The sequence below is a fragment of the Falco cherrug genome, chromosome 5 (assembly GCF_023634085.1).
Source record: "Falco cherrug isolate bFalChe1 chromosome 5, bFalChe1.pri, whole genome shotgun sequence".
NCBI lineage: Eukaryota > Metazoa > Chordata > Aves > Falconiformes > Falconidae > Falco > Falco cherrug.
The window spans coordinates 31,271,261-31,285,948 of record NC_073701.1 but is presented as its reverse complement, the minus strand read 5'-3'; the positions used below and the strand labels follow the sequence as shown (position 1 = coordinate 31,285,948).

At 35.3% G+C, this 14,688-nt stretch overlaps 1 protein-coding gene across 1 annotated transcript in view; it reads left to right on the top strand.

The window, feature by feature from the left end:
- The window catches only part of SLC41A2 (solute carrier family 41 member 2), a 58,279-nt gene extending 47,786 nt beyond the window's left edge, over positions 1-10,493 (top strand). Inside the window, exon 11 of the mRNA XM_055711131.1 lies at positions 8,434-10,493. Within this exon, the coding sequence (XP_055567106.1) occupies positions 8,434-8,619 (186 nt within the window). The 3' untranslated portion in view covers positions 8,620-10,493. The remainder of the gene's footprint in view (positions 1-8,433) is intronic.
- The last annotated feature ends 4,195 nt before the right edge of the window (positions 10,494-14,688 follow it).

Here is a 14,688-nt window from a genome sequence, read left to right as displayed (position 1 = left end):
TAAGATGTGTGAATGCAGAAGTTCACCTGAAAACCAAGTTAAGGCGTTAGAGTAGGATTTTCAGATGACGCAGTAATTCAGACCCAGCATTGGCACATATACATCTGTAAAGTTGGTTTTTATAAATGCAAGGTCTGATTGCTCAGTTTTGCAGTAGTGCATCTCCATTATAGTCCATAAGGTCACACCTGATTTTCTTGGGTTTTTTCACCTAGAAAGCAGACATACAGCTTTTTTTCTTTTTCCCCTGCTCCCTTTTATAGATTACTTCTCCTTCTGTCTTTAGCCATAACAGGCTGTTTGAGATGTATTTACTTTAAAACTCAGTAACTGTATTGTGCACTATAACTTCTCATGGGTCTTGACAGATTTACAATTTGGAACCCCCTGGTTTTTAACACCTTCTAAAATATTTAATGGATTCTTTTCCCCATTTTAATTATTCTGGCAAATTTCTAGTAGTGATTATTGTAGTTTTGGCTACCTCTAATTAGAGCAGATTTAAAATTTTCAGGGTTACAATTCTTGCTTTAACCCTTAAATCTTGAACGTTATTTTATTTACGTGTCAGTCTGACGCACTTCCCTACTGCAACTGTGTGCTTTTAAGTTTCTCCTTTTTCAAGGAAAACACTTAGATATTTGCACTCATTCCTCTTCCCTTTTTTCAGTGACATCATCTATGCACCTGGATGTAATAAAGAACAATTTTCAAGCTGCCATTTCTTTTGGCATAAGCTGACATCTACTGATCTGGTTTTTTTCCATTTTTTTCCTATTACTTCTATTATTTTATATTTTTGTCCCAATGAGAGCTTTTCCAGTTCTGTAAAACTGAAAAACCTCACAGCTAATTGTCATTTCAGTTATGAACAAACCAAATCCATTAACAGTCTTGAGCAGTGAGAGATCTGCATTCTAGACCTTTTTTACATTATATTGGGCTTCGCATTTATTTTCACTTTGAATGGAAGGCATATGAAAATGGATGTCAAAAATTACAAGCCTGCTTTCAGGCGGCATCTTTTATGTTTGAGGTGGTAGCTGATAATTTAATAGTACATAGTGATTCCCAAAGATGAGAGTTAATTATGGTCAGTCCTGTGTTTGAGGAGATTTAATATCACTGCTTTGCCCTTTCCAGTTCCTTACTTACATTGAGCTTGTTATTTACATTCTGATTGAGATTGTTAATTAACTTCAAGATCTCTTTATTATCTCTGATTGTCCAGCTCTGTGTTTGTTTAAAATGGAGAGGAAGTGGTTAAAGAAATGGCAAAAGTAGAACTGGAATGTTATAGTAAGCTGAAAAAAATCAAGGAAATGTTAATACAAAAACTTTAATTATTAATTTTTTATTTCTGTCTTCTTTTGTAAGTTTATGCTATTCCACATTATCTCTAAAGTAAATTTGTAACATATGTGTGAATTCTATTTGGCATTTTAACAAGACTTTTTCATATTGCCTGTAAACTTCAACATTCTTCTTTCCAAAGGGATAAAACGGAATTAATTTGTATTGCAAACTCTATGCAGTATTATTGAAGTTCCAATCAGATAATTTCATTTTCATCCAATTCTGCTACTTTTATTGTTTGATTTTGTTTTTTCACCACCCATGCCTTCTAGCTTCTTTCCACTCTTCTCCCTATCTGTTCTTAGATATTATCTCCCCAACATCTCATTTCATCAAAATATTTATGGGAAATAAGTAATTAATATGACATGCTGTATATTAGCAATAGTATGATTTAGTTATTATTGACCAAAAATACACTATGTGGTAAAACAAAGTACACTTTCACTGAATATGTCATTTCTAAAAATCATTAAATTAAGATATTTTATATGAGTAGCCAGTATTATAATCTGCATTCTCTCTGATTCTCTGTGAACAAAACAGTTGTGGATTTCTAGGCTTAAGAAAACCCAGAAAGCGTTTTCTTTTCTTTGATTTTAATTTTCCTACCTTTAATAGTACAATTGTTTCTGTTCCTTAAATAAATACATAATCTTGAAGTGTTCTTCAATGAAGGTTATAAATTGGTTCTATTGAAATTCAAGGCTGTACTCCCTTTAACTTTAGTGGAGCTAAGATTTCACAGTTCTATTTTCATAAAGGTGGGGAAGAGAGCAGAAATATTTATATTAATTTGCATTCAACTAGAACTTTTAGGCTTGAGCTCAAAAGGTCTGAATTAGCTCTGTAGTGAAGAGTCTGTTCTGCATTTATGAACGGCAGCAGCAGGGGAAAATACAAAGGAAAATACAAAAAAAAAAAGAATATTATGGGGAAGGTGTACCCTGTAAGTATGCAGGGTACTTCACATAATGCAGTGTACAGTATCTGGGCAAGCCAGTGTGCATTAGTGAAAACCAATATATTGACTTTTAAATGTGTTTTGGACTTGGTGACTGGCCTCTATTTAAGACGAGTACTCTTTTCTTGACAATTTTACAAAACCAAGTCACACGCAAGCACCTACCACTATGCTACATGCAGTTACAACCTGGCATTTGACCAACAATTGAAAAAACATTTAATTGAAATGCCTCTTATACCTCACAACGGCACAAGTAATTTTTAACTGTGTGAGGCTATGTACTGAGAGCAAAGTTTCATCTTCTGTCTTGTCAGCCTGCAGTAGAATGAGAGCAGAATGGAACTCCCAAGCCATCAGTCCTGGCAGAGCTCTGAGCGTTCAAAGGTGGCCTCTGTTCTGCACGCTCTCGCGGAGCCAGTGAAATGCCCTCTGAGGAATTTTCACACCTCCTAACCAAATCTGAGCACACAGTTACATTAAAGACTTGGGGAATAAACAAACAATAGGAGATTCCCAGAGCTATTACCAAGCAAATAAGTAATTCCAAAATGCAGTCCTTCTTATCTGACGAAGGTCAGATGTCCTTCTGCTATGAAGTAACCGGCAGTGCTTCAGGGCTGTCTGGGGACGATAGACAGCCAAGAATTCGGCACTGCCCGTAATGACTTCCTGCTCACTTCAAAATCGTCTTGGATTTCTCACTAGCGTGAGGGTTCTAACGATGGTGTGGGCCTCTTGGATGTGGAAAAATAACTCATGAGGTATACTGTACATTATAGAGAGATGAGGAAGGTTGTGTTTATTGAGAAAATATTGATGCATTTTAAGTACTGCTTTTTCTAATAGGAAAGGTTACTTCCGAAGTGTAGAGCATATAACTGCTAAAAAGACTAAATCATTCAAGGAAATATGGAAACTAAGGTACAAACCTGGACAGTTCCGCATGTTCAGTATTTTCTCATTGCAGCACGAGAAGCAGATTTGCCAGATTCATTGGGATCTTAATGTGGGTCCCAACCGCCCTTTCACTTCCAGGCATGCTGCTGTCTGTGGTAGAAATCTGGCTCCTGCCCAGTCATTAGCAGGGGTGATTTTTGCCTCCAGAAGGCTGAACTTCAAGTGTTCATGTCTGTAGCGTGACACAGTGAGATGTGCTACAGCTAGTGCAGGCTGAGCATACCTGAGCGCTCAGAGGTCTGGGCTGGACTCCTCACTCAGACAGCTGACAAACCGCCTGCCGTTAGGACTGTCCTGGCCAGCCGGGGGGTCTGGCAAGGGTACAAAGAAATCAAGACAGTCTCAGGAATTTGGGTTGAAACTGTAGAATAAAAAAAAAAGGTTCTTTCCCTCAAAATTATATAAATATAGTCAAATGGATTTTGAAACAACTTCAATTAAAATGGTATCCTCTTTTTCTACTTAGATGAGGTTTTCATCTTACACAAATGTATGCCATGCTGTCTGGGTACCGCAGTGTAGCTAGTGTCACAACAGCAGCAAGAACGAACTTGCTCTTCAGTGGTTTCTCTGCTGCCAGACATGGAAGGAAATTTCTGTATGTGTGCAGGAAATAGTGACTTGTTTCCCTTGGACATGTTTCACGCCAGATATGCTGCCTGAGAAGACAGTAGAGAAAAATTTCTTTTGCAAAATATATGTAGACCCTACTCTTTTCCCTGACTACAGAATTCTGGCTGTAGACAATGGAAATTCAGCAAGTTAAGTTCAGTGTAGTTCTATGATGAGCGTTTTACAGCCACTACTTAGCTTCACATGATGACATCAAAAGCCATTTAAAACCTGAGAAATGTAATATATAATTAAAAAATTAACTCTAATGAAGGGTCAAAACCACTAGAAGATGTAAACCATAAATCTGGTGAGAATGATGTCAGAGTCAGGACGCAGTAGTCTTTAGAGATCCTTGATTGAGGGGGTTCACTTATAATTAAAAAATCAATAAACCTACCTTTGAATTTCATAGATTTCTAAGAGTTCTTATACATTAATTACCAGATCTTGCCATAGTTACAATACAGGTGAATTTTGAGTCAATGTAAGGTTGAGAGTAAAGCAGAATTAAAATATATTTGAATGGACGTTAGGTCTTGGTTCTACATACTAAATTGATAGTTGAATTTTGATAATGCCCATGTGAAAAATCATATGCAAATATGTAACTTAAACTTTTTTTCCAGTTTGGTGTTGGAATTCACTAATCACAGCAACTAATGTACAAACTAATATAGTCATGAAAGATTCAAATCATCTTCACCAATATGCATTTCAATGTTATACTTCTCAATCTCTGTGAATTTGACTTGCATTCACTGATGAAATATGGTCATCCCAGATGAAAGAAACAATAAAAATATTATAGGATCCTGCAACATATCCATTAGGCTGCAGGAAGCTTCATCAGTATTAATAATGTTTGGAGATAGGTATGTGTTTTTATTTAAAATAATAGGGTTTCATTTTTTTTTCTATTTCAGAAATAATGAGGAATTAATTACATGAGAAAATGCAGATAGCTTTTAGAAGACCCTACTACATGCAAAAGATCAAAAATAACTTTTCTTAAGTAAATTCTTATTTGTATCTAGAGACCTGCAAAGAATGAAAGTAAATTTTGTGCCCATTAACAAAGGAAAAAACCTTCTCTGTAGGGTATAATGTTCCTATTTCTAGTCTTGCAATCATAAGATTGAGCTTTAAATAGCGAGGCTCACTCTTATTTAAGCATTCATATTCAATTTCAGTTTCAATCTGATATTCATAATTTTCATCAGAAAGTTCAATAGCAAGAATCACTCTATTTCTGCCCCTTTGTTATACAAAATTAGATGTGTACTTACACTCCTTATTTTCAGCTTCTTCATCATTAAGCTTTGATAAAGACTTCACTCTTGCTCTTTCCCTCCCTCCCTTTCTCTCATTGCTATATTCTGCTGCTTCTGTCTTCTGAGGACCTTTTTTGACAATGTGACTGATAGGTCATTTCAAAAATAGAGTCTAAAACTGATGATGTCTGTAGTTTCATTTTCCTCAATTTTGATATAATTTTTTTACAGAAGAGTAATAATGTAGCATGATCTTCCTTTTAAAATTTCAAAACATCTGGGATTTTGCGTGTATTTTTGCAATGCTGGCTCTGGGCTTTTTTTTTCTTATAAGTCACTATAGTGTCTCCCTTTTCTTAGACAGATCTTTTTATGTATATAGATATTTAGTTATTTTTTACCTTTCTTAAACCTTGCAGTTATTTTATTATTGCAGTCTGAAGGAATTCCTAGGGCTCTGTTTCATAATTCTACTACTACTCATCTCCTTTTTTGCAGACCAAACTTAATTGTTCTTTTTCTCTGTGTATTAAATAATGTTAAAATACTACCTTACATCTTGAACAGTTCTGCATATATTTACAAGTTTTTCTTATCACTTTTCTCCAGCATTTTATGCTGAAGAGGTGATTTTTATACTGTCTTGTTAGGCTTTGCTGTAATGTTGATCCCTTCATTTTTCCCCTCAAAACCAGCTGGTTTTCAATTTGAAGTAGGAAGGCTTTCTTCTTCATAGCATGTGTGCACACCAAACTACACGGTATTTGTACTGCTACACCATTTGCACCATTTTGCTGAAATAAATATGTCACTGATAAATCCCAGAAAATGTGAAGTGTTGTGCCACTAAAGTAACAAGTCTCTTAATGTCTTTTGTATGAGTTTTCAGGGGGTTTTTGTTGGTTTTTGTTTGTTTTTGTTTTTAATCTGTCAGATCTTTATGAGTGACTTCTCTTATCATTTTAAATACAAGGACTGTCTTGCTGTCAAAAATTCAGCAAACTCATAGGGCTTATGCTTCCCTCCCCCCTGCCCCCCCAATAAGTTGATTGATGACTTTGATTGCCCCTCTTAACAATGATAAGGAGCAAAATCTCATTGAAGATTTAAGTCACATTGGTGGACTTCTATCTTGCAACAACAACTACTGTAGTTAAATGCTGTAACCATTTCCAAAGACTGATCTGTATAATTTGTAAATGTTAGTGAGTTTCTAGCTGTGCAAATGCATGATGATAGCATTATTCCTTCACCAAAATAAAGGCTGGTGGTCTGCAGTCTCATAACCTATTCTGTAAGCATTGTGTCCCAACGGCCTTCACACGCTGTTATAAGCATCAGGTAATATAATATGCTATAACTTTTTTCCTATTACTTCCAGAAGCCAGGTTTGTTATAATCTGCATTATGTGTTATGCACCCGTAAGCTAATATAGCACAAATAATTATTTGGAAAGATTGACAAAATTTAATTTCCGAACTACCCATTTTTCATGGTAGTCTATGCCAGTTATTTTAGGGTAGAAAATACATAGAAAAATTAAAGGTGTTCATGTCATGATTTTTAAGAGCTAAAAGTGGGTACTCTCTTTTAAATTGGACTGTGTCTGTTATGTCTAATTGGTTGTGTTATATAAATGGATTATAAATTCTTTGAACGAACGCTCTCATCTTTTAATAGAGTATGCATAACTATTGTTGATATGGGGCACTACAGAGTTTTCAGTGCATATCCTGTAGGAGATGTTAACGTGCAGGATCTTTTATAAACAGGCCTCTTTTTGTCTCTGTTAGAAGAAGGAGCCGACTCAGAGAATCTGATAGTCTTCCAAAGAAAACATCTGTTTTAAATATATTTGTTTGGATTCCAGTCAGCACACCTAGGACTTGCATAATTAGCTTAGACTACAGAGTTCCCCTTTCAGAGATATGTTTATATAAACAAACCATGCATTTTTCATTAAGCAAATACTCCTCCCTTTTTTTTAAAAAAAATTAAAAATTCAGGCAGGATATTAACATATACTTTTGCAAATCAAAGATTAATTGAGAACCTCTTTCAAGGCAATTTTTTATATGACATTCATTTTACTGTATTTTCTTTTGTGGAGAAGTGTCTTGCAACCATCTTACCAGTACTTCAGTAAATGAGTGCATACATTTATAAAGACGCTTTTGCTACCAGTAATCAATCATTTACTAAATAAAATATGAATTTTGCACCTTTTACTACTTTTGATACAGCACATTCTTTTAAATTACATAGTAGACTTTTAAAAAATGAATTATGGTAGTAACTGTCTGAAGTTTACCCTATCTAAAGATCTGATTTAACTAAAAATACATAAAATACAGTGTTCATTTCATCTTAAGGCAGCTCCTTAGAAGAGACAAGAAGGAATGGAAGCTCAGTTAGTGGTCCTTTCTCCATTCATCTTGTGCCATGCCACGCCACATGATTCCACTGAAGCAGAATCTCTTATGATACAGCTGTGCAACATTAAAAAGATTCTTTTCTAAAATTGGATTAACTATTATGCATACCTTTGGAATTAAGATCAAACCTCTCAAATGTTCAGACTTTCACAGTTGGGAATGAAATCTTTTACTCTGGGACAAATTCAGCCTGCAGTGACAATTTCACAATATATATTGCAGGTGTGCCTGACTACAGAAGGGCTGAAGCTGGTATTTCGGCATAAAAGTAGCTTCTAGGCCATTTTTTGCAGTTCATACAACTCAGATGAAACTGTTCCTAATCTGACCCAGTATTCTTTATATCACGTCTGTGATATAAAGGTCAGATTCAGGTCCAGTTCTAGACCCATGAAAACTAGAGTTACTCCTGGGTTGAGTGTTTTTATCTGGGGGAGCGTCAGTCAGTTCGGAATAATCTTGAACCCTCACCTGTGCTCTTGCTGTACAGAATGATGTCTTGTGTAGAGGTACATTTGCATGTTTGGCTGGGGTTTTTGCTTTTTCTTGCCGTTTTCATAAGTCCTCAAGCACGGACTGGGTGAAGAATGGTGTCAATGAGGTGTTCCTTCCACCTGTGCATGTGATTGACTGAGAGAAGTTGGCTAAGTGTCCCTGTCTCTAGTTGTGGGGAGTTTTAGTCTGAATTTTATTTGTATTAATTATTTATATTTTTCAAATGCAGTTGTATATATTAGTGCTGCATATTAAGGAGCCAAGAATCTTGGCTGTTGACTTCCTTTCAATGTAATTTATATGATAATAATCCAGATTTTGTTTGATGTTGTGTAGGTGTTTACTCTGTTATGGATTGCTGACTGGATGGTGCACCATTTCTGGAAAAAAGGAAAAGATCCTGACAGTTTTTCTATCCCTTATCTTACTGCACTGGGAGATCTGCTTGGAACTGCCTTATTAGCTGTAGGTTTTCATTTTCTGTGGCTCATAGGTGACAGAGATGGAGATGTCGGAGACTAATTGTTCCAATGGATACGAGATACGATGACTTTTCCTGGAATATTGACAAGACCAATCATTCCACTTGAAGGTCCTAAAAGTGATTGTTCCATTTGGTATAAGTAAATCAAGTTGACGCAGATATAAAAGAGCCTTAATGATTTTAGTTTGGTTGGTTTCTTAAAAAAAAAAAAAAGGATGGAACTAGAAGGATACTTGAGACCTTTACTTTGAAACCAAGGTGGATTGCTGCTAGCTGAAGAAATCTGAGTAGACATAATGAAGGGCAGATCAATCCTTTATCAAGCTTAATTTTTAAAAGATCTGGTCTTTTAAAAGAACAGTTCCTTGACTGTATTGCGAACCAGAACAATCTCTAATTGCTCATTCAGTGGTGACAAAGAAAAGGGTAAGACCCAGTCAGTGGCTTGCCTTGTCTTTCTCTCCCAGGAACAAAGTGGGTATATATTTTCATTTTACCACAGAGGTGGTTAGTAGACCTCAGAGGAATTCAGTTTCATAGACGTTAGTTGATGTTACGTTCCTGTCTTGCAATTTCGGTGCTGTGGCTCTCCAACCATTGCAGACTTGCTATCAGTAATAAGTGTTATGGTGATTTGAACCCTGATTGTCTAAACACTTTGTCGCAAGGTTTATTTTATGTGTACTAATATGACCATCAGCATTTATAAAATTAGACACTTGAAAAGTGTCTGCAGGAGCAAGCCCATTTTCCTTGTGCTAAAAAGAGCAACCTAATTATTTTGCTGTTGTGATTTATTAGAACAAGAGCCTAGTAAAGACAAATAATGAGCCTAGTAAAGACAAATAATGTGTCACTGACCTGATCGATAATAATGGGTGAATGATTAAAACTCCTTGTGTGGGAAAGTGTATTTTCATTTAGCAACTGAAAAGATGTTTAACAAACTGATATTAATGGTGTTGTGATTGCCAGTATCCTGATTTTAATGAAGTATTTAGAGGTGTTGATTCGAGTATAAATACTGAGCCCTGATTAAAACTTGGGGTATAATGGATTATATTTCTTTTTTAGGCACTTGGAAGTTACATAAACTTCTAAAATTCTAGAGCTATCGATTTCATCCATTTCTAAGCAGAAGTCTCTTCTAACAGGATTTCTGCTTTCAAACTGTGGAAGTAATATGGTCAATAAGGAAAATGCTTCTGAATGATTTCTGTTATTGGTATACCTCAATATTTTGAATAATACATTCATCATGAGGACTCTGGTTGCCATTTTTGAAAAAATGTACTAATTGCTCTGTTTTAAAATCTAGTGGGAGTTCCTCATGCCATATGTTTTTAAATACTATAGCATATGTCCTAAATGCATAATTAAAAAAACAACTCATATTTTAAATGTTGTGATTGAAAGTTTTAAATTTTGAGATTTAAATTAGACAACTAAAACCATGTATCAGGATATGTTGTAACTCTGTAAACATTAGTTATGTGGTTTATGCATATAAATCTTCCCTTTTAATTTAATGGACCTACTCAGATGAATTAAATTATGTGGATAAGAGTTAATGGGACTACTATAGGTGTCGGTCACCTTAAACTCTGTGGAAGTCAAAAGTGTTTGCAGTTCTGAAAATTAAACCAGCTATTCAGTGCCTACACATGGATTTAGATGCCTGACTTTTAGCTCCCTCATTTGAAAACTTTTATTTAAGCTTTTTCTTACAGTTATGATAATACAGTTGTTTGAATGAATTGTATGTATTATGTCTTTTATTATGTGAGAGAAAGATTAAATCTTTCTAACTTCAGGTTCTCTGACTTTTCTTAGTTTGTATTAATGTTATTTAAAATAGTTTCTTGTATGTAACATTGCGGGAAATACTCCTATTAAATAATTTAAAATAGAATATATGTATTTTTTCTTTTCAATAATGGTTATTTTTTGTACAGATATAGATGGTAAATTTTTTTATTCTGGTAGAACTGCCGTGTGAACCAACTAAGCCGCCATTTCAAGTACTTTTCTCATAAGAGTTGATGGATTTTAAGATCCTTTTCAAATTAAATGCAAGATTCTTAAAAATTAAAATTTCTTGAGATACTTGTGATCTATTCTTATCTGATGCATGAGGGCATTGTAGTATTTGGTCATAACAGTGTCCTTAGTGTCTTAAACATTTTCCCAGTAAACTATCAACAACTGTTGGTACAGTCTGATGAACAAGTGGGTGAGTGTTTAAATCATGGAATTAAGGAAGAAGTGCTAAGCAGGACAAATTCAGTGAAATTTGACAAAGGGAAATATGCTGACAGACTGGAATAATCTGGGCATGGAAACAATAAGTGATAGAAAAGTGTGATGGGAAAATTTGATATTTCCCAAGGGGGGAAGTTCATTGCATGGTTAAAAGACCAAAATCCATATTGTGGGAAAGAAAGATGTGCAAGCTTTCATTATGAGAGGCAGGGGCAAACAGAAGGAAGTTACTTGGAGAAAAGAACAAAAAGGCACAGCCAAACTTATTTTTCAGGAAGGGAAGAAAAATGTAACTTGTACTGAAAGGAGTTGGGGAAGAGGTGGAAGAAGAGATATTTTGGGGAATGGTGGAAGAGAGGAGAAAAAAAAAAAAGAATGCTTTCTGTAAGATATGTTTAGAGAGGACTTTGAGTGGGGAAAGAAGTATGACATTGGTAACGGAGAGAAAACCTTGACGTATGGAAGAGCAAGGAGTAAATAATCTATGTGTGGAAAGGGGTTTGATTCCTATGTGGAAGGAGCATTTTTCAAACTTAGGAGCTTGCTAACTGTGCTACCTAGCGTTATGAAGGTAAAAAGCTCTTACCACCAAGTTTGGTGGAGGCATATTATTCCAGCCGTGAGGATAATATGGAGAATTCATGAAAGAGTACTTGGATACCAGAGAGTCTGTCGTCTGTTCAAAACCTGTGCTCCCTAAACCAGTTTTAACTCAAGTCAACTTCTTGACAGTATTCCATCAACCTGATTTTTTTAATACATCCCAGTAATAGTCAATTATTTCACCGTATGTGTGGGTAAGAAATGTGACAAAAAATTCTGTTAAAGACAAATTGTGTGCTTTTTGTACTGTTCAAAGCATACAATTGAAAGGGACATCCTGAGATGTTGTTTTGCCTCTTGTTATCAAAGCAGCCATCTTTTGTAATCTTGCAGATAAAATGATCACTCTTTGTATTAAAATTCATTAAGCATTTTCCTCCTTTTCACCTGCTAGAAGATTCTTTCAAACCTTCCTTTATAATTTCTAGCCTAAGTAGGGCTGTGGCTGATTCACGTCTACTTGTTTTTGTGTCAACATGTAGCATTTTCTTTGACTCTTGTTCATCTCAGCTCATTCAACTCATTTAAGCTGCAGGTCATCTTAAAGCTCCACCTGCAACTTCTCATGGCATTTTCCTTCTGCTGATGGGCTAGACGCTAGCCAGAGGCTCCAGTTGCTTTGCCTTTATGAGTTATTTGTAACCTGGTGCTAAGTAACTGTTGAAATGCTCTTTGTCTATTCTTACCATCTCCTTTTTTTCTCTACTTCTGAAATATCTCTAGGGTAAATAGAAGTAGGGGCAGGTTATTTGAATTGGGTATCATTTGCCATTCCGGAGGATTTTGTGACTATCTCAATTGTTCTGTGAGCATGCATGAAAGGGGACAATCTCATTTGTTAAACTCCAACTAAATGCAGCTTTAAAATTTGGAGTCAGAAGCATTTCATACCATAGGTGTTCTATTTTCTTTTTCTGTGTGCTTTGAAATGATCTTTCCATTCAAGTGAGTTACTGAATTACTCCAGCTTATTTTTAGAGTGATTCAGTAGCCGGGATAGTTCCACTGCTTTATTATGCTGTTTGATATAGGGGATGATTCTTCTTTTAATATATTTAGATCAATATTTTGAGTTTTATAGCATCACTGTACCTCTTGCCTTAATCTGTGATGTTTAAATTTGCAATATCCTCTTCCACTCCCAGGCTTAATATATTAATTTCACTGGGACTTTTAGAATGCTGATGAGAAACTGGCGAGCAGCAAATTAATTTCACTTCTTTTTACAATTTGCCAACTAAATTAGACTTTTCAAAAATTAAAACAGCATGAGGATTAAAGCTTTATAAATGCAGAATAGTTTGCAGAATCAGGACTCAAAGTAAGACCTATCATTGTTTTAATGGATTTGCTATTTCACTTCAGTTCTGAGCATCATGAAAAGCTCTCTTAAGTCCAAGAATAACTCAGAATACACATCAGGCAACAGTAGCATAAGCATTCTATGAAGTGTTTGAAATTCCTTATTATAATAGCAAAATTGCTATTGCAAAGGAGATAGTCTCTTTAGAGGTGCAGAAAATGGCAATAGAATATGGTAATTAAATTACAACCTGTTTTAAAATAAGTGAGACAATGTTTAAAAATAGTACCGAAGGTACTGGAAGCAATATGAAGTCCCTTAGTAGGATTTTTTTTTTCTATTTCAGGCTAGGTTTTCTGTGATACAATACATGGTTTTAATTGTGTTCTCTGATCCATTCCTAGTCAAGTCAGTCTGTTGTTCAATTATCTTTTGGATTATCACGTTCCCATACGTACTCAAAAAACCAGCTTTGTGTCTATAAAAGTGGGGAGGAATAACTAGTAGAGAGGCATGTTTTGTCATTAAAGCCTCCTTCTGATAGACATAAAGGAAAGTCTTTCTGTTAAATTCAAAGAAAATTTGATCATTGTGCATGCTGTGCATGGATACTCCAGGGAATTTAGTATTAACAAAACACGAATCATTCACAATTAAAGCTATGAATCAACATGTTTTGTAAATATACAAGGTTGCCATATTCTGGATGTGTCCCCAAGAGCAGCAGTTTACCCCTTAGTCACTCAGCACTGGCAGGACTGGATGGGCTTTACTTTCTCTGCAGCTAAAAATGTAATTTGATTTCAAGTCCTGCTAGTTTTTTATTTAATATGCAGGATAGTTCATCATATACTGTACGCTTTTATTTCTCAATTCAAACTATACTTTAAATTTGCTTCTTCTTTTACTTAGCATTCTTCAGCTTGCTCTTTTGGGGGATTGTTTCCTCTTCAAGAGTTGCTAAGAGTCTTCAGAAGTCAAGGAAGTGCTTTCCTTGAATAATTTTAAATCTGCTTTTTGCAAATGAAATAGTGTCCTGAATGAATTATATTCCCAATCTTTGGGAATAATTGACTTCTGAATAGTTCCCTGAGATTTAATATTTTTGAGTTCTCCGATTTACATTTCAATTTTTACCATGAACAGGATCTAAAAAGGATTTTGTCTGTTTACTAATTTTTTCTGTCATCTCCTGGTTTTGATTAATGAAGTTGTTGCAATGTTCTTCTTGCAATGTCTACAGTAGAAGAACATTTTAATAAATTTGACATTTTAAATGGTTTTCCAAAAATTATGAGCAATATTGCTAGTTTTATACTTGGGAAGCAGTCACCCATTACTTTTCTATGAATCCTGATACCATGATTAGCTTTAGATCATCCAAAGCCCTTTTTTTCCCGTTTGATTTTGAAACAGGTGTTTTTCCCTGTGCTGATATGACCAATTGTTTTATTCTCTGACAGTATCCAAGATTCTGGAGTAACATTAGAACATGCTTCATTTCAATTGTTTTGAAGAGTGAACCAATTTTTACTCATTACATAGAAAAATTTAGACATACCTGATTAATTCCAGTTCTAGGGAAATGAATGGTAGCTTTCACTTAAAACAGAAGAGGATCTCTGGAGGTTGGAGCATTTCTGCTGGTCAAGCTTGACCACATTAGGTAACTGAGATCAGCTCAGATACCGAGATCATCTGAATCTGTGGACAAAAGTGTAGATGATTTGGAGATGTGAGCCAGCTCTGTATTTAATACCTGAAGACTGGCTGATCGCTCCCCCGTCTCATTTGTTTCATCTTAATGCTTTGAGATTGCCATTGCTGCTGCTTTACAGCCAATCCATTAAGGCCACTAAGTACTACGGTAGTGTAAGTCTATCACGTATGTATGGAAGCTGTGGTCCCCCTGTGTAACAGAAGACATAAAGGCCTTTGA